Source organism: Brassica napus, chromosome A6, assembly GCF_020379485.1.
Source record: "Brassica napus cultivar Da-Ae chromosome A6, Da-Ae, whole genome shotgun sequence".
NCBI classification, from domain to species: Eukaryota; Viridiplantae; Streptophyta; class Magnoliopsida; order Brassicales; family Brassicaceae; genus Brassica; species Brassica napus.
Window position 1 is genome coordinate 22,365,642 of NC_063439.1, and position 18,289 is coordinate 22,383,930.

General features: G+C 37.7%; 4 protein-coding genes and 1 pseudogene across 4 annotated transcripts; 2 read left to right on the forward strand and 3 right to left on the reverse strand.

Annotated features, from left to right (window-relative positions):
- Positions 1-1,764: 1,764 nt before the first annotated feature.
- Positions 1,765-7,168, reverse strand: LOC125610014. Its single transcript, XM_048781659.1, has 4 exons — positions 5,564-7,168; positions 4,476-5,006; positions 2,001-4,307; positions 1,765-1,896 (listed from the first exon to the last, which is right to left on the reverse strand). Exons 1-4 carry the CDS (start codon positions 7,166-7,168, stop codon positions 1,765-1,767), a joined length of 4,575 nt encoding a protein of 1,524 aa, XP_048637616.1.
- Positions 7,169-7,287: 119 nt separating this feature from the next.
- Positions 7,288-9,802, reverse strand: BNAA06G27990D. Its single transcript, XM_013791793.3, has 7 exons — positions 9,529-9,802; positions 9,348-9,434; positions 8,481-8,765; positions 8,230-8,391; positions 8,107-8,160; positions 7,864-8,010; positions 7,288-7,771 (listed from the first exon to the last, which is right to left on the reverse strand). The coding sequence occupies exons 1-7, from the start codon at positions 9,652-9,654 to the stop codon at positions 7,391-7,393; spliced, it is 1,242 nt and encodes a 413-aa protein (XP_013647247.1). The 5' UTR covers positions 9,655-9,802; the 3' UTR covers positions 7,288-7,390.
- Positions 9,803-9,994: 192 nt separating this feature from the next.
- Positions 9,995-14,268, forward strand: LOC106350643 (annotated as a pseudogene).
- Positions 14,269-14,278: 10 nt separating this feature from the next.
- Positions 14,279-18,160, reverse strand: LOC106352117 (probable protein phosphatase 2C 72). The gene is made up of 6 exons (XM_013791794.3): positions 17,678-18,160; positions 16,928-17,203; positions 16,650-16,767; positions 16,337-16,560; positions 16,004-16,216; positions 14,279-14,504 (listed from the first exon to the last, which is right to left on the reverse strand). The coding sequence occupies exons 1-5, from the start codon at positions 17,870-17,872 to the stop codon at positions 16,013-16,015; spliced, it is 1,017 nt and encodes a 338-aa protein (XP_013647248.2). The 5' UTR covers positions 17,873-18,160; the 3' UTR covers positions 14,279-14,504; positions 16,004-16,012.
- On the forward strand, positions 14,539-15,877 carry LOC125575325. The gene is made up of 2 exons (XM_048735144.1): positions 14,539-14,833; positions 15,163-15,877. The coding sequence occupies exon 2, from the start codon at positions 15,205-15,207 to the stop codon at positions 15,601-15,603; it is 399 nt and encodes a 132-aa protein (XP_048591101.1). The 5' UTR covers positions 14,539-14,833; positions 15,163-15,204; the 3' UTR covers positions 15,604-15,877.
- Positions 18,161-18,289: the final 129 nt, after the last annotated feature.

Genomic DNA, 18,289 nt, shown 5'->3' on the forward strand with positions numbered 1-18,289 from the left:
CGGAGAAGACACAGTATCAACGACAGAGAGTTAGTTCGAGGAAGACGAAGTAAACACAATGTCGACAAGGATTTCAGAGAGTGGGAGAAAGCTTGCGGTTCTTTCTTCGAGACGGCGACAATGTTCTTCGTTCCTTTTTTTAACCTCTATGTAGTTGTGGAGAAGGAGACGGTTTGATTTCTATTTTGCTTATGTGGATTGTTAATTACTGATGTGGATTTAGTGTTTAAAAATAATTTCAATTAAAAAAAAAGCTAATCAAAAGCCCTTATTGTAATTTACTAGAAATATCTAAACATTCTAGTAATTTTTAAAAGATGTATAACACTCTAATAATAAACCAACTTTTCTTATACATTCTAGTAATTTTCTCATTTTTATGCATGTTTTAAGTTATTATCGTGTACTCATTTTATTTTTAAAATATTTGCCACTTTGTATAATTTATATTTTATATATAATCTTATTTTTGTTTTCAAAGAAGTTAATGTGTGACAGGAGAGAAAAAACACATTCATAAGCTTTCCATAGATTTTTAAAATGTATAATATAAGTAAATGTGAGAAAATAACCATAAATATATCAAGAAAAATATTTTAAATGGAAAGACACATTTAAACATAATATTATTATTATTATTATTATTATTATTATTATTATTATTATTATTATTATTTTATTATTATTTTTGTTTGACACTGAATCTCTCCATGTTCTAGTCTATTTGTGATTGTTGTGATTTTGTCAATGTCTACAACTCCTTATATAAATGATTAAGACCATCTCCAACAATAGATATTGTGTCAAAGTTCTAAATCAATTTTTTAATTGAAAATAATCAAATTAAAAAATTTAGATACTTGTTTAGTTTTAACCCTTCCAATGGTAGAACCAATTAATGGTTCCAAGTTTCACAAATTTGAAAGAGAAAAAGTAAAAACAATTGGGTTTAATTTTTTTCTTTAAATTACACCCTGGCAGAAAATAACACCTATCACTTAGAATTGGTTCTAAAACATCTATTTTTAGAACCATATCTATCTATTTTTCCTGTTTTTAATTTAATTTTGAGTATAAAATTATTTAGAACCATGAAATAGAACTCTCATGGATACTTCATTGGAGATGGTCTAAGAATTGCAATGGTTGGTTAACACCAAAAGTTGCAATGATTTATCACCAAAAAAACTACGATCAACAATTGCACTATAAATTACATCCACAATGATTGCAATGTTTCATTTAAGAAGTTGTAAGTGTTCCACTGAATACTTGCAATAACACTTAAAAGTTAAAACAGTTGCAATTTTTTTATTTAAATAGCTAATAATCTTTTCTTTTTTTTTTTGTAACTGGCTTACTTATATTAAAAACAGAAGAAACAAAAGATTACAAAAGCCCAATGGCTCTAGTGTTAGAGCCGAAGCCCAATTTAAAACTCATATAGTAGAACCCAAACCCATACAATTTGACCTTAGCCCACATTTGTCCTAAGCCTGTTAATGAGAGAAGAGATGGTGATGAGACACGATGAACGATGATTTCAGACGACAATGGAAGGTTCCCGACCCCGAGCCTGAAAAAGACATGAAGCCAGTTGATGATTCAATCCCTCTTTACCCAAACCACCGCTGCATCATTTGTGAAGAACGCCTCGGGTTAGTTTCTCTGAAACTCTGTATTTTGTTTCTTATCTGGTGATCAATAATAGAGAACAATGAATCAAGTGATCGGAATTGATTTGCATGCAGGCGGTTGTTTCTCTCATTCCAAATCCAATAGAAGCATGCCTGCCACCCAAGGAGAGTCAGTGATCGCATAGTCGAAGCCACCGGTGAGAGCGATAACATCTGATTGAGGGAGTTGTCCCAACTTCTTTGTGGTACGATCCCACATCTTCCCGCAACGCGATTCCACAATTCAAAAGCGTAGCCACAATCCCAGTAAAGATGATCTCTCGATTCATCCGTTTGGTTACAAAGAAGACAAAGCGATGGTACTTGGAGACCCCAAGAGATCAAGCGGTCGCGAGTGGGGATCCTGTTCTGGACTACCAGCCAAGCATGAAAACTCTGTCGGGGTATACTTCTAGGACTCCAGATGACCTTTGCCCAGTTAACTTCTTCTACGTCGCCTCTGAGGTATTGATAAACTTCACCCGTGCTGAACTTCTCACTGCTTTTCCCATTAATCTTCCATACATATTGATCTGGCTGACTATTGAAATTGATAGTAGTAATGAATGTCAGAACCTGAAGTTGATTCTCTGTTCTTGCCGCAGGAAGTTGCCAAGTTCCATTGCGATAAAGTGAAGCCAGAGTTGCCTTTAGCGGGATCCCCAATCTTGATCTGCCTCCTTCCAAATAGTCTTGGAGCTTCCCAAATGGACTCCAATTATCAATCCAGAACCGGCCATGCTCACCATTTTGGATTTGAATGTGAATTAAAGGGTAAGCCACACTTCTTAACTTGAGGAGTTTGTTTGCTAGCCAGGAGAATTTTTGGGAGGGGTTTGTGGTCCAATAGTTGCTTACGGACCCTTTTAATATGACTTCTTTGAACCAGGAAACCCACACAGAGTCAGGTCTAAAGAATAGGAGCCAGATCAGTCGCAGACAGCAAGCTTTATTCCATGTTAGTAGATCTTTAACGCCTAATCCACCTTCTTCCTTCGGTTTACAGACCGTAGTCCAAGCCACCCTCGCTGTGCTATGTGCGTCGAGGTTCCCTTTCCACAGAAAGGCACTACACATTGAGTTGATCTTCACAACACAAGCTTTTGGAAGCACAAACGAAGAACACCAGAAAGTGGTAATTCCCGCGATCACCGTTTTTATAAGCATTAGTCTACCCGAGAATGACAAAGTTTTTGTTGACCAGGAGGAGAAGCGGGTCTTGATTTGATGGAGAAGTGGCTCACAGCTCGCTAAGGACAGTTTCCTCGAGTTCATAGGGACTCCCAGGTATCTGAAGGGTAAGCTTCCACACGCCATCCCTGTTGACGCTTGAATGGTATTGATCTCCTCTTCTGTCATTCCTGAAGCAAAGAAACTCGTTTTTTGCAAACTGACAGCCAATCCAGAGCGATTTTCAAACTCCTTGAGCACTTGCAGCACACACTGGACAGATTCTATGTTTCCTTCAATGAAGATTAGGAGATCGTCAGCAAAAGACAGGTGAGTCAACTTAACTTTCTTGCAATTAGAGTGATATCTGAGCTTAGAGTTAGTTGCAGCTGCATTAAGCATATGGGACAGGCAGTTCATAGCTATGACAAACAGATATGGGGACAGCGGATCTCCCTGTCTAAGGCCTCTTGTTCCCTTAAAATACCCATTGACTGTACCGTTATAACCCACCATAAAACTCGTTGTGCAGATACAGGAATGCAGCCAGTGAAGCATCTGGTGCGGAATCCCCAAGCCTTGGAGACATGAGAAAAGAAAGTTCCACGACAGAGTGTCAAATGCCTTAGCTATATCTACCTTGATGGTAATCTTCTTCGAGCCTTTGTTTTTATGATATCCGTTTATTAGCTCGCTGGCAAGAATAGTATTTTCCAGTAGAAGTCTTCCTTTGACAAAAGCCGTTTGACTAGGCAGAATGAGTTTAGGCAGAATGGGCTTTAGTCTCTTTACCAGTAATCTGGAAATGACTTTGTAGACTGTGTTCAAACATGAGATTGGTCTGAACTCTGTGATTTCCGATGCTCCAGGGAACTTCGGGACTAGAGTGAGGATCGTGGCATTTGCTGAAGAAGGTAGGAAACCAGTGTAGAAGAAGTGAGTGATGGACGTGATCACCTCATCTCCTATTGTGCTCCATGCGGCCTTGAAGAATCCTGAGGTTAGTCCATCTGGTCCCGGTGCCTTGTTCGGGTTGAGCTTGAATATCATTGACCTTATTTCATCACCAGTTGGGATTCGCAGCATCTGCGAGGCTTGAACAGGAGAGATTGAGAAGTCTAGGAGCGATTGGAACCACTCTGGCGTAGAGGGAGCGACTGGATTCACAAAAGAAGGTCCTAGTACAGAGCAGAAGTGTGATACAGCAAGGCTGCTCATTTCGAAGGGATCAGTCAACCAAGCTCCGGCGGGTGTGAGAAAAGCTCGAATGGCATTGTAGCTCGCCCTGACTTGGCAGATTCTAAAGAAGTAAGCTGTATTTAGATCACCTTCCTTTAGCCAATTTATTCTAGACTTCTGTCTGAAGAATAACTCCTCAATTTCCCTTAGGAAGTTCCACTTTTGGTGAAGTTCTCTTTCCGATTGAAAAGTGTCTGGACTCGGATCATTCAGCGCCTGTACCTGCACATTTTTTAGCAAACTGTGAGTTTCCACAACTCTCTCTTGAATCTTTGAATAATTTTCTTTGTTTATCCTCTTTAAATCACTCTTTATTTGTTTCAACTTCCAACACAGCTGTGTTAATGATTGCGAAGCGCTTCCAGCATGAATCCAAGCATCGTTTATCACCTGAGCAAACCCCGGGTGTTTGGTGAGATAGTTTTGGAATTTATAAGGGAAGGTTCCGGCTCTAGGGAGGAAGAGGGCCAGGTTTAGGAGACAGGGGGTGTGGTCAGACATTTCTTGGGCTAGGAACGAGGCTACAGCATGGGGGTAGGAGTCAATAGTGATGTTGTTAACGAGCAGTCTATCTAGTTTTTTCGCTGTAGGGCTCTCCGGTTGGTTGTTCGTCCATGTATGACAAGGACCAAGATACCTCAAGTCAAATAACCCCGCTTGTAGCAAACAATCCTGGAGTTGGTACATGGGATTATCTGTGAAGTTTACATCTGGGTTTGAGTGCTCAAAAGGGAATAGGATTTGGTTCAGGTCACCTCCCACCACCCAGTTTTTGTTTTCGAGATCAAGCGTGGAATGGGTAATGAGGAGTTCATTCCACAATTCCACTCTCTCGTCGCTTTGGTTGGAAGCATAGATAGCGGTGTAGTAGATAGGAGCCTGGTTAGGGATAGATAGGACGCATGTGATGCACTGTCTAGACTGGACCAGAATATGAACATCTAGAGGGTATTTCCAAATAAGTACAATGCGCCCATCAGGGTCTGATTGATGGTTTGATAGGTACTTCCAGCCAGGGCATATTTTAGATAAGATAGGGTTTAAGAAGGGTTCTTTAATATGAGTTTCTAATAGGGCACCAAAAAAGGGGTTTTGACTACTAATCCAATTTACAAAAGGTGGATGCTTGCTCGGGTCATTTAGACCTCGAACATTCCAAAAAAAGAGCTTGACACTCATAGGGAGGGAGAAAGAGGATCCTCAAGGCGAGGTCCTTTAGAATCAAAAGAAGAAAGTGTTTTTGAAAAGTTTAGATCAAGAGGGGGGGTAAGGGGAGGGTTAGGAAGTAAGGGGATGAGCGAATGGTTTAGGAGTAAGGGGGCAAATTGGTTAGAGGTTAACGGGAATGGGTTTAAAACAGATTCGGTGAAGGGGTTTGAAGAGGTGGTGGACGGAGGAGAGAAGGTAGGGGAGGATCTGGAGCGCTTAAGCGATGGTCTGGGTGCTTGGGTAGGTGAGGAAAAGGGGTTAGTGTTTACTAGGGAATTGGAAGGGAGAATAGGAAGAGTTGGAGCAAGGGAAGTGGATGAGGAAGGGGTTTGGAGAGATGGTAATGGGAGGTCAACCGGAGTTAAGGCTACAGAGCCTAAAGGGAGATCCTTAACAACAGGCAGGTATTTTTTGTGAAGTTTTCTAGAAGCCTTTGAAGGGGTAAAAGATGAATTGGGGTTTTTGGTATTTTGGGTGGTATTTTGGGTATTTTGTGGAGTTTTTTGGGAAGGCTTTGAGCGGGGTGTTTGTGGGAATTCTTTGGTTTTTTGAGTAGCAGTTTGCTCATTCGAAGGAGCTGTATCTTTGTCAGGGGGAGCTGGGAAGAAAGTGAGACAGTTTCGGATGATGTGACCGAGCTCGTGACAATGCGAGCAAGTAGGAGGAACCCATGGGTAGTGGACAGAAAGTTCCACAACTACCCCACTTTCCCTCTCAAACTCGACCACCTTAGGTAATGGTACAGTCAAATCCACTTCCACTTTGACATGACAAACTGTTAAGCTAACCAAGTTCCTTGTGAACTCATCAGTGTCTTTTGGTTCACCTACCAGTCCAGCCACCAAGCTTAGTCCTTCATCATGACGGAGATCAAGAGGAACTCCTGTGATGTGGGCCCATATCTGGATGGCTTTCAGAGGGGGGGTTGACATGGAATGGGTAGAGTTCCACTGGGCAGTATGTAACATAGAGTCCCCCACGTACCAGATGTTCTTTTCTAGTATCTTCTGCCTGAGGTAATCACTCTGAATACGCACAATAACTGATCGGTTCAGTGGGTTATTGTGGATCTCTAGTCTTTTACCTTTTCCCCACATGTAATTAAATACACTCTGTATCTGATTGAAAGGTGGGGACTTCCCATTGAAGTAGCAGATAATGAAGTCTTTATGAATATCTGCTCCTTTTTTGAAAACAGCATCAGGTATTACTACACGAGGCCTTCCAGTTGGAGAAACCGCAACAGGCGCAAGACGCTTCAAAGGCTTGTCTGCTGAGGCCCTGAGCTTTTCAATCAGAGTTTGGGTAGGGTTTAGAGAGTTCTCAGTAACGGGAGGGGTGGAAGATGGAGGGAGAGTTTGGTTGATAAGTAAGGGAGCCGGGGGTTGGGTTTCACTTTGGTTGGAAACAGTGTTGGTCTGGATGGAGGAGGCCGCTTTGTTGGTTTGAGTAGGTGAGGAGGGTTTGGACGGGAGTATCTGGTAGTGTTGTTGAAGGGTAGTTTCTGTAGGAAGGGTTTTGACTGTAGCAGTCTCAGATCTATTTTCTGTAACAGTGACAGAAGAAGATAAGGTTGGGTTACCTAGCTCTGTTTCCATTGCAATGGCACCAGTAGAGGTAGTTGATGGTAGCAGGTTCTCCGTAGAGGCCGCAGTAATGGTGGGGTTCATCAGCATCTTACGATGTCCCTTTCGAGAAGCACCAGCAAGAGCAGTTTTAGAGGTGGAATCAGTGAGGGAAGGGAATTCTACAGGGGAAAGAGGAGAGGATGGGTCAGGAGGGTCAGGGGGGAGGCCGGGAGGGGGTTCACCAGGCGCAAACGCCGAAGGATTCACACCGGAAGTGCGACCAGGCACATTCCACACAGGTTGCATTGGGAGTAGTGTCAGAGAGAGTTTGACAATTATATTCTTCTTACATATGTTTCAGCTAATAATCTTCTCCAGTTTACTTGTAAAAGTGCTTAACTAAATAAATAGGACATCTAACAAACTGATGCATAAAAATGTTTTATTCATTACGTTCATATAATAAGTTCATCAGTTTTACATCTAGATATTGAACACACTTTATATTGATCCCTACAAAGGTTAAAGTTAAGGACAAAATCGATTCTGACCAGGTCCTCCAAAGAAGAAAACAGGCTCTGCCCTATACGTTTCCCGGTTAAGCTTTGTAGAATAACAATCATACTCATCAGAGTACTCGGATAGATACGGGGGATACTTAATCTGCAGGGAATAGTCTTTGATCCTAACGTTGGTGTGGAAACAAGCTTCGCCATAGAGGTAAGATGGCCATCTTCCACTTCCCATTGTAGTTTTTGTGTGTGGCTTCTTCCTCACGTTAGTGCTATACACTTCTCCACCCCACTGCACTGCGGTGGCGCTGTGTTTTAAGTATGTGAAGAGATTTCCCGGCCAGTACCCTATCACGTTGTCTCCGCAAGTCAACCACCAGTTTAGGGTGTTCGGATCCTGCAAACACGTACGGTTTTGTGATGAAAATGCATACAAAGAAGGCACAAAAGATTAATATTTCTCACAATATATAAAATAGAAAATTTTACCAGGTACATGCTAACAGTGATGTGATATTGTTCACTCGAGGGAGTTGAAACGGGCTCTACGGCTGCACCCAGGGCGAATCTAGTTGTTGTTTGGACAAAACCGGAGCACAAGAGGTTGGTGCAGCCTGTTGTAGCGTATGAGTCTTTCTGCAACCCCAAAATGATTAATTAGAATTCTTTATGAAACTGTGATTTGTGATGTACCATAGACTCCGTATATAGTCATGTAATGATGAAACTTACAGTCCAGTAGGTGAATAGGCGTGTGCGGGAATCTCCGAAAACGTGTGGATTCACCTGAAAATTGTTTTATGGGGGTTACTTCTGACGCAAGCTATAGGCTTTCTAGGGATAGAAAAAACGTACCACCCAACCAGCTTCAATGGTCTCAAATTTATCTGAGAGGCCAGCAAGCAGCCATATCTGAGAAGAACTGTAGTCGTTAAACTGGACTCCCGGAGGGTTCCAGACGTTTATATCAGATTGAGCACCAAGATAATTGTACCCTATAGCGATAAGGATCGCCTCCTGTATCATCAACATAGAAGAAGTATTTCTAACAATAATAAATAATAAAAAGGATAACTTCTTCATTCAACACCTTTGACTTTACGTACCGATCGGTCCTTTGGGCGGGGTTGGCGTATTCTTTCAGCTGTTATATTGAAATTACCCTTGTGTTTAAGTGCGTTGTCGAGAAAGTCGTATCTGCGAGGAGTTTTTCTTCCAAAATGAGACGGTGAGGAGGCTCTCATTATGTCTTCTCTACTGACTCTACGAACAGGTACTGTCCCTTTGGGACAAGTTCCAGATTTGGACCAAATCTGAGAAGTGATTGGTTTAGAAGTACCGTTGTTTGGTATAGTGGTCTTCGTTGTACCAAACACCACACTTGGTTTCATCTGCATGCATATATGTAGAATGGGTAAAGACAAAGCGGTGCCTAGTCTATAGACACATGGGGTTTGAACCATCAGCATTGAGGAGTTCTCAAACAAATTCTTAACAATTTAAAACCGTAAAAAATAAAAACTCTTACGAAACTGTTTTTATAACTGTCATATAATCAATGGCTCTCACCAATATCATTAAATAAATTAACACATTTGTCATTTTGTAACTGAATCGAATTGATCGATCTCTTTCTCCAAACAAACAACTTAAAAGCATTAAAATAAAATTTTCAATGATGGTGCTCAATCTTTTTAGATTTAAAGATGAACATGAATAAAAAAAAGAGAACATGCAAAATACTACACTATAGTATATGATAATTTGTACAATTTTTCGGTCAAAATTTTGTTTAATTTGAGAACATGCAAAATCTCCTCTCTTTATCTCTCTTTTGTGCGTGTTAACCATGCCTCTTGAAGATGTTCAAGAAAAAAAAAACATGCCTCTGGATAAAGAAATAACTTGTAATTTGTAAATAATTTCAGCATGAAAATGTTACAAAATGACATGCATCTTTAGAATTTGTTTACCTGAATTTTGTGGTTTCTTAAGGCGGGATGATCAAAGGCATGTTGTTTGTAGATATCTACACAATCTATAATGTCCCCATCTTCACTCTACAAATAGGTTATAATTGACTTTGGGAACTCAGAAACCAAAAAAACTATGAATATTGAAATGTTATCTTTTGTCTTCAGATTCCATACATACCTTGATGGTCTTCAACGCTGGCTTATTAAGAGCCTTCAACTTCATATCTATATCTATAGAAGATTTACCGTAGGCTTCATTGTAAAGGCCACACAAAATCGCAAAGGTTAAGAATAATCTGACCATGGCGACGTTGTCTTATTTTTCCTATGATGAAAGAAGTGATTCGTATAGCTTTGAACCTTCTTACTAATGATCGATTTTATAAAACCAGATGGCTTTAATTTTTTCTACGGAAAAGTTTAAAAAGGTATTATGATAAACTTCAAAACGGAAATCTCACAGAGTGAATCTGTCAGATTAACCATATATGAAATTATGAATGCTTCAGTTTATTTTCTGAAAGTGTCTTTGTCCAAACATGAATGCTGAATGGATTCTCCATTGACTTTTTCTGCTAAAGATATATTTCTCAAGTCAAATCAAGTTTTTATAACATCAACTAGAGTTTACCCCGCACATCGTGCGGATATATTTTTATTTTATAAATATTTAATTTTGATATTATTATATAAATTTAAATATACAATCTATATCTTAGTGTTATATATTTTATAACTCTTTAATTTTATTGTTTAGGTTTTTTATTACTTTATTAATATAGGGATTTGTTTTATACATTTTACCTTTTTTATTACGTTTTCGAGTTTTCATAATTTGAAATAATAAAAAAAAATATTCTTCAACATATGATTTTTGAAAATATATAGCTGTAAAAATAAAATTTTAACATATGTTAATAACTTCATTTGTATAAAAAAATATGACATGATTAACAAATTTGAACCCGTTTTAATGGTAGATGATAATTTATTTAAATGAAAACATTATATTACTTAATTACAAAATTAGTTAATGCAATATTTAATAAAATTATTTAAGAATTAAGTAGGATTTTGTTAGATTTTTCTCAACAGATTTTGTTATAACTAAAAATAAAATTCAAATCTATTGTTAAAATTAATTTATTATTAATATTTTTATTAATTATTATGTCATATTATGTGAGTAATGAAATGGTCGTAATAGACTTCTAAATAGTAGATAAAAATGATACTTCTCTTTTAATAGTAAAGATGGATTCGCTTTAAATGTGTTTGTTTTTTTACTAACACATTAAGCGTTAATTCTTTCCTTTATCATCCAAGTTGACTATTTTTTTATAATTACAAGGTCATTGAATAAACGAATAAGTTACGGTTATCCATTATATTTGCTTAAAATTACCTTTGTTTTTTGCCAAAAAATTGATCAACTGAATAAAATAATTTCAAACTCGTGGGGATGAGTGAGAGGAGGAAGAAATCGAAGTTCAAATGACGTTGTCTGACAAAAAGAAACAAACCTTAACTTCATAATCTAAACCAACAGCCGTTTTAGAAATATAGAAAGGAGCCGTGCCAGCCTGCAAGCTTTGTACCCATATTAACCATCCTAGCCGTCAACGCTTCGGGTCCAATGTGGTCAGAATGTCTTCCGTAGATGTATGTCAATTTGCACACAGTATATCAACGGTTTAGTCCCCTGGTCTGGTGCATGCTAAACTACACCCATCCTCTATAGTATTTTAAGGGTTTTATTGACATTAAAACCAAGTTACGTTTCATTAAATAGTTTACAAAAGGTTTCAAAGTATAATAAAACATGAATATTAATAAATTATTGTTTTGAATAAAATATTTATATATTTTAAGATATTCATAATAAATACTTCTTCCATTCCTTGAGTGGAGGACGAAACTGCTAGATTCAAAGTTAGTATGCCATTGTGTACCACATGCAAAAAAATTACTCATCCGATTGATTGTTCTGCGAAGTAAAACCTTGCAACAAACTGAAGTTTGAAGTTTGCACAAAACAATCCGAATGTAAAAATAAAAGAATCAACTCAAAATATATCTTATAAAAAGAAATTATATTCACTACGAACCCAACCATTAAGACATGGTCTAAGCTAACTATAAATGTACGTAAGGAGTAAAAAAACTTTCTCGGTTTAAAAAGGTTTTTGTATATATTTTAAAAAACGTTCTGAAAAAAAAAACACGTGAGACCAAAGGGAGCGAGCAAGAAAGGTTGCATTGGAGTTTTTGTACATATTTTAAAAAATTCTTAAGTTTTGATTATAAATGCACTATTTTTTTGTCATTAACTAGTTCCCACAATTTTTAGACAATCAAAATCTAATAAACATAAATAATTTTTTGCACACAGTATATCAACGGTCTAGTCCCCTGGTCTGGTGCATGCTAAACTACACCCATCCTCTATAGTATTTTAAGGGTTTTATTGACATTAAAACCAAGTTACGTTTCATTAAATATTTTACAAAAGGTTTCAAAGTATAATAAAACATGAATATTAATAAATTATTGTTTTGAATAAAATATTTATATATTTTAAGATATTCATAATAAATACTTCTTCCATTCCCTGAATGGAGGACGAAACTGCTAGATTCAAAGTTAGTATGCCATTGTGTACCACATGCAAAAAAATTACTCATCTGATTGATTGTTCTGCGGTGTAAAACCTTGCAACAAACTAAACTTTGAAGTTTGCACAAAACAATCCGAATGTAAAAATAAAAGAATCAACTCAAAATATATCTTATAAAAAAAGAAATTATATTCACTACGAACCCAACCATTAAGACATGGTCTAAGCTAACTACAAATGTACGTTAGGAGTAAAAAAAACTTTCTCGGTTTAAAAAGGTTTTTGTACATATTTTCAAAAACGTTCTTGAAAAAAAAACACGTTCTGAGGCCAAAGGGAGAGCCAGCAGGAAAGGTTGCATTGGAGTTTTTGTACATATTTTAAAAAATTCTTAAGTTTTGATTATAATTGCACTATTTTTTTGTCATTAACTAGTTCCCACAATTTTTAGACAATTGAAATTTAATAAACATAACTAATTTTCTCAAAATTTATAATTTATCTTTTTTTGGGTCAAATTTATCATTATTATCTAATAAAAAAACATCAAAAATGTAAACAAATGTACAACTTTTGTTTTTAGAAAAAAACACTGATCATTTTGAAGCAAATGGAGTAATAATTAGTTCATCAAAAGGATAGCCTTCTAAGTTTTTAGTAGTGGTCCAATCCTTCCAAACATCATAGATGTCTCAGAGGTTGGTTGTAATAGGACGGCTTTGGAACCTAACCTTCTCTGACTCGTGGAGTCTTCACTTCCAACATGCCAAACTCAAATTTACCTATAATGGTCACCGGTATCCGCCTTTTATAGCACGACTTCTCCATTCATCTCTCTCACAGAAGTTTAGGAGTTTTAACAGAAGCAGAATCATAACGCTTATTATTCAAACTTCTATTTCAGAGATGCTGAGCAGGGCTGTTCAGTTGGAAGAAGGTAAAGAACTTCTTGTTACCGGTGGCCGGACAGGGCTAAATAAGGCGTTCCCCATCAAACTGCTTCTTCTACTTGTATTTTTTCTAGCTTTTACAGTTGCCTTCATCATCATTACTGTATCCACAATCAAGTATTATGGAATCAACAGTGTGGAGTCACTTCTGGCTTCGTGCCTTGTGGTGCGGAACCAAATGTTTTGGATAAATGGATTAAACCTCCTCTAGCTCTCATGCATAATATGAGCGATGAAGAGCTTCTTTGGCTGGCCTCTTTCATGCCTCTGATGAAAGACTATCCGTTTACTAGGGTCCCGAAAATTGCGTTTATGTTCTTGACGTTGGGTCCCTTGCCGTTTGCACCGCTTTGGGAGAGGCTTCTCAAGGGTCATGAAAAGCATTACTCGGTGTACATCCATTCACAAGTATCTTCTTCGGTTGAGTTCCCAGCTTCCTCTGTATTCTACCGTCGGCAGATACCAAGTCAGGTATTAGCTTTAATATACTTTGCAAGATATTGTTTTGGTTGGTAAATAAACCTTTTCAAAAGTTGTTTGTATACTTAGTTAGGGGGTATAAACAATTTAATTACAATTTAATAAAAATACATATTACAAAAAAAAAAAATTGGAGTCGTATGTTTATGTAAACATGTGTCTATGCTCAGAACTAGCAAAATATGTCATGGTGATTGGATTAACTTCATCATTGTGCAGGTTGCAGAATGGGGAAGAATGACAATATGTGACGCAGAGAGGCGGCTTCTTGCAAATGCATTGCTAGATATCTCAAACGAATGGTTTGTTCTCCTCTCCGAGTCATGCATTCCCCTCTACAACTTTACTACTATCTACGGTTACATAAGCAAATCAAAGCATAGCTTTATGGGTTCATTTGATGATCCTAGTCCCTATGGCCGAGGCCGCTACGATGGCAATATGTCCCCTGAAGTTTCCATAGAGCAATGGAGGAAAGGGTCTCAATGGTTTGAGGTTAACCGGGAGCTTGCAGTTTCAATTGTCAAAGATACCTTGTATTATCCTAAATTCAAAGAGTTCTGTACGCCAGCATGTTACGTGGACGAGCATTATTTCCCAACAATGTTGATGATTGAGAAACCAGCGGCATTGGCTAACCGCAGCTTGACTTGGGTAGACTGGTCGAGAGGTGGTGCCCACCCGGCTACATTTGGAGAGCCAGACATCAATGAGGACTTCTTTGCAAAGATCATGAAAGGTGACAACTGCACTTACAATGGAGAAAGCACATCCATGTGTTCACTCTTTGCTAGAAAGTTTTCTCCGAGTGCTTTGGAGCCTTTGATTCAGATTGCTCCTAAGATTCTGAGCTTTTGAGTAGTTATGTTTTCATGATTAAATATTTTAACATGAATTAGAATACTTTTCTCATTTATAAAAAAAAGAGTAAAATAACACATTTAAATCTTATCTGCTTTAGGCCTTCCAAATATTTGAACCGGCCACAAATAGTTTCCATTTTAAGTAACATTTACATCATGAGTTTATATTGGACTTTTCTTTGGTTTGCGCTTGGCAGCATGTGCGATGAATGTACCTCGACTATCAATCCATCATACTGTAGTATCTTAGAGCACCATTATCGCGGTATTCAGCGATGGTCTCTTAGACAAAAAGTGATTAAAAAGAAAATAAGAAATAGAAAAGGAGGAAGAGACGTCGCTTGTTCAAGCTCCACAAGAGACGTTGCTTAGAGACAGGTGTCGACGAAATCATCATCTCGTCTCTCTCTTTCTCTCTCGATTGATCACAGCTTCTCCGCGTCGTCTCCCTCCGAGCTTCTTCATAAGCTCGGCGCTGCCAAAGATGACAAGGTTTTAAAGGTTTTTCTGAAGTCTCATTCAATACACAGTTACAGTTACAGTTCCATCTCCTCTCCATTCTATTCTTCTACGGTAAGAACTCAGAGATTTGGAATTTTTTATTTTAAACTTTGAAATCGACAACCTTTTTCTTGGCTTATTGAGTTATATATATGATTTGTCTTAAATACTGTGGAGAGATTTCAATTCTCCGATCGAATTATCAAATGGGTATCCAAATTTCATTGGATCCTGAGTCTATTTCAACTTGTGTTCTTTGAATCTTTGATTAGATGATAAAGTCTTGAGCTTTACAACGATTCACTTGTACCCCCCAGACTTTTAATTATGGGTTTATTATGTTCTATGTAAATCTCATTATGGGTTTGATTCTAATGTTTTCTTCTCTGTATTATCCGCAGATCCAAACTCGGTGTCACAATATTGGATTAAGAAAAACAGCCATGGCAAGTCTTTTAATGACCACACCATTCGCAGGTTCTCTCACTCAATGCAAGAAAACAAAAAACCTCTCCCTCCAGAGAGCCTTTAAGGTAACCTCTATGCAGACACCGTTGGAGGAGCTATACAACGTTAAAGTGGAACCGAAAGTGTCACAGAGACGGTTAGATGAGCTCGGGGTTTCCAGATGGTCGGTTTGGAAGACGGGGAAGTGCAAACTGCCTTGGGACTGGCAGGTGGATCAGTTGGTTTACATAGAAGAAGGAGAGGTTCGTGTTGTTCCCGCAGGAAGCAAGAAGTTTATGCAGTTGTTAGCAAACAAAAAGAGTTATAGCGTTCATCAGTTTGACTGGCTGACAAGAGAGAATGATCCTGTTCTCGAAGCTGTAGGAGACCCATGACGGTATCAGAAACTATTACCATGGGAATCATGATAGCGCTGGTGCAAACCTCAGTGAAACAACTCCAAGAAAATTCGCTTCGAAGTTGCAGTCAAGAAGTCCCAAATACATATCTTTGCTCAACCATCTTAGAATATATCTACCAGAGGTACAATCTATCTGTATCATTTTATATCAATCATTCAGATTTGAGAATGTGAATGTGAAACTTGTTTGTTTGGCCATTAAAAAAATTTAGTGTTTAATAAATTTTTTTTTTTTTAAGAACCTTTAATTAAGAGACTTGCATTGGAGCACATAAATTTACGGGTTTCTTAATCTAATCTCTTATTCACTTTTACAATTAAAAAGTATTAAAAAAAAATAAGAGACCCATTTAGGGTCTCTAGGTTAATGGTGCTCTTATGATTCACACGTCCGCAGTGCAACTTGGTTGTTCCTTGTTCTGTAAGAAAAGACATATTACTGTAATATCATCAATCTTCTTAGATTTAAGCTTCTTCTTCCAAGTAGCTTCGGCCACCTCTGCAACAAGTTTAGCGGCCATATCTTGGGTTTTCCCGGAATTCCATATTAGTGATACAACTTCATCATTGGTAAGCATATCCCAGACCTGTGACGACAATATTAAATACCAAAGATTTTAAAATATTTTGAAGTGCTAAAAAGTAAAAATTAAATTTGAATCTTATGTGTTTCCAAAAAAAAAAATTTGAATCTTATGTGCTTTTACCCCATCTGAAGCGAGTACAAGGAATCGGTCTTTAGAAGTTATTCGGTGGTGAGAGACCTCTGGAACCGCAATAACACCGTAGTCTTTGAGTCTGAAATCTCCAAAAGCTCTTGACATGGCTAATCCTGGTATGTCTTGGTTGGGCAGCCACACCCTTTGGCTGGACGGTTCTGCTTTCATTGCGTGAACGCGACCTCTGCACGCCCTAATCCTCTCTGCTTCACCTGCGACGGTAGAACTTGCTCAATAAGTATCATCAAACCCCTAATGTTACAACCATTCTTTAGGCAAAGATAAAGAGTGGAATATATACTTGGGACATCAGGTGTTAGGTCAGATGTTAACTGAACTGCGCAGATCTCACCATCTTCAGTCATTGTCCCCAACACTGCCCTTGAATCACCAAGGTTAGCTATCATGAGGTCATCTCCCTGAAGAAATCAAGTGAGCTCGAGCTTATCAAATAATTAGGGTTTATAGGGTTTAAAAGGTGGCAATAGACAAAACAAAATAATTCGTTCATGGTCCAATCGTACCACTCAAAAGTTCAAAACCTAATGTTACGTTAGAGGAAACAAAAAAAAAATGTACCTGAGTAATAGCAACAACAGCTGTAGAGCCACTGAAAGAGCAATTAAAGACTTGGAGCATAAGCTCTCTGTCAATGAGTCTGAATGCGTTAAAACAAGCTTTCTCCCATTTGAGAGCTTCATCTTCTTCACAAGCATGAGGTTCTTCGTTCAGCTCCTTCTTTAGTGTTAACAGAAGTGATGGTAATCTATTCCTCGCCATTTTACTCACCATGTGCCCATTTTTCCCGTGTCCATCAAACACTCCACATAGCTCTGCTTCCTCCGTTCCATATCCCTAAGGACTTAACAAGTTAGCTTATACCAATCTAATCAATTTAATATAATTAACTCCATAAATATTAGAAACTCACATATACAAACAGTTAATCTAGGCATCGATTTGATTGCGTGTTTCCATTTACATTTTTTTATTTTACATATATTAGTATCTTAAACAGCTTCTTATAAGAGACTTCTTATGACCTAAAAGCAAATAAACACTTTACAAAAAGTGAGAAGAATGAATTTTTAATGAAAATGAAAGGATTTCAAGAATATTCTCGCATGTAAATACAAACAGATAAATTTTGTAATGATCTTGAAACAGTCAAGGCAGATCATCGATCTTGATTATTGGTACGAAATGAAACAAATATTGGTTTGTCATCTACCCTAGAACCTTGTTGGTCGTCATCTAAAATAATGATTTATAGAACAAAAGAGAAGGAATATAGAAACAGGAAAATAACAAAATTTCAAGATGAAGTACCAGATAAAGAATAGCATTATCTTGGTTAATCGCTTTGGTTCCTTGTATAGAGCAGACAGAACCGGGTCGATGAACCGGACGGTAGTGATCTAAACCGAACTCATCTCCATAACACACCACCGCATTTCCATCACCGTGTTCATTTTCCTCATGAATCTCTGATGAAGAAGAAGGCAACGAGAAGCAATGACCCATATCCTCACCAAAGTCGCACACAAATTTACTTGGAAGAAGAAAATATTTTCTTTATGTTAAGCTTTGATTAGACGACCTGTTCAAGAACTTATATAATGTGAAAAGCCGTTTCTTGAAGCTGGTGCTTAGCTATTAAAGATTCATACTATTATTTTATTGATAGTGTTTTCTTACTGCAATTTAATAACCATATTATTATAGTATATTGAATTTTATAAGATAACATTATTACTGTATGCGTGGCACCAACTTGAGTTTTAAGCTTCAGTGAACTGAATTATATATAGATGTATATGCGTTGACTTATATTTAATATTTGCTTGCATAGAGAATCATGTTGCCCGAGTCTGGCTTGAAAGGGCAAGTTCTGCCGTTTAACAGGGGATTCTACTTCTGGAGATCATACCCTTATAAGAA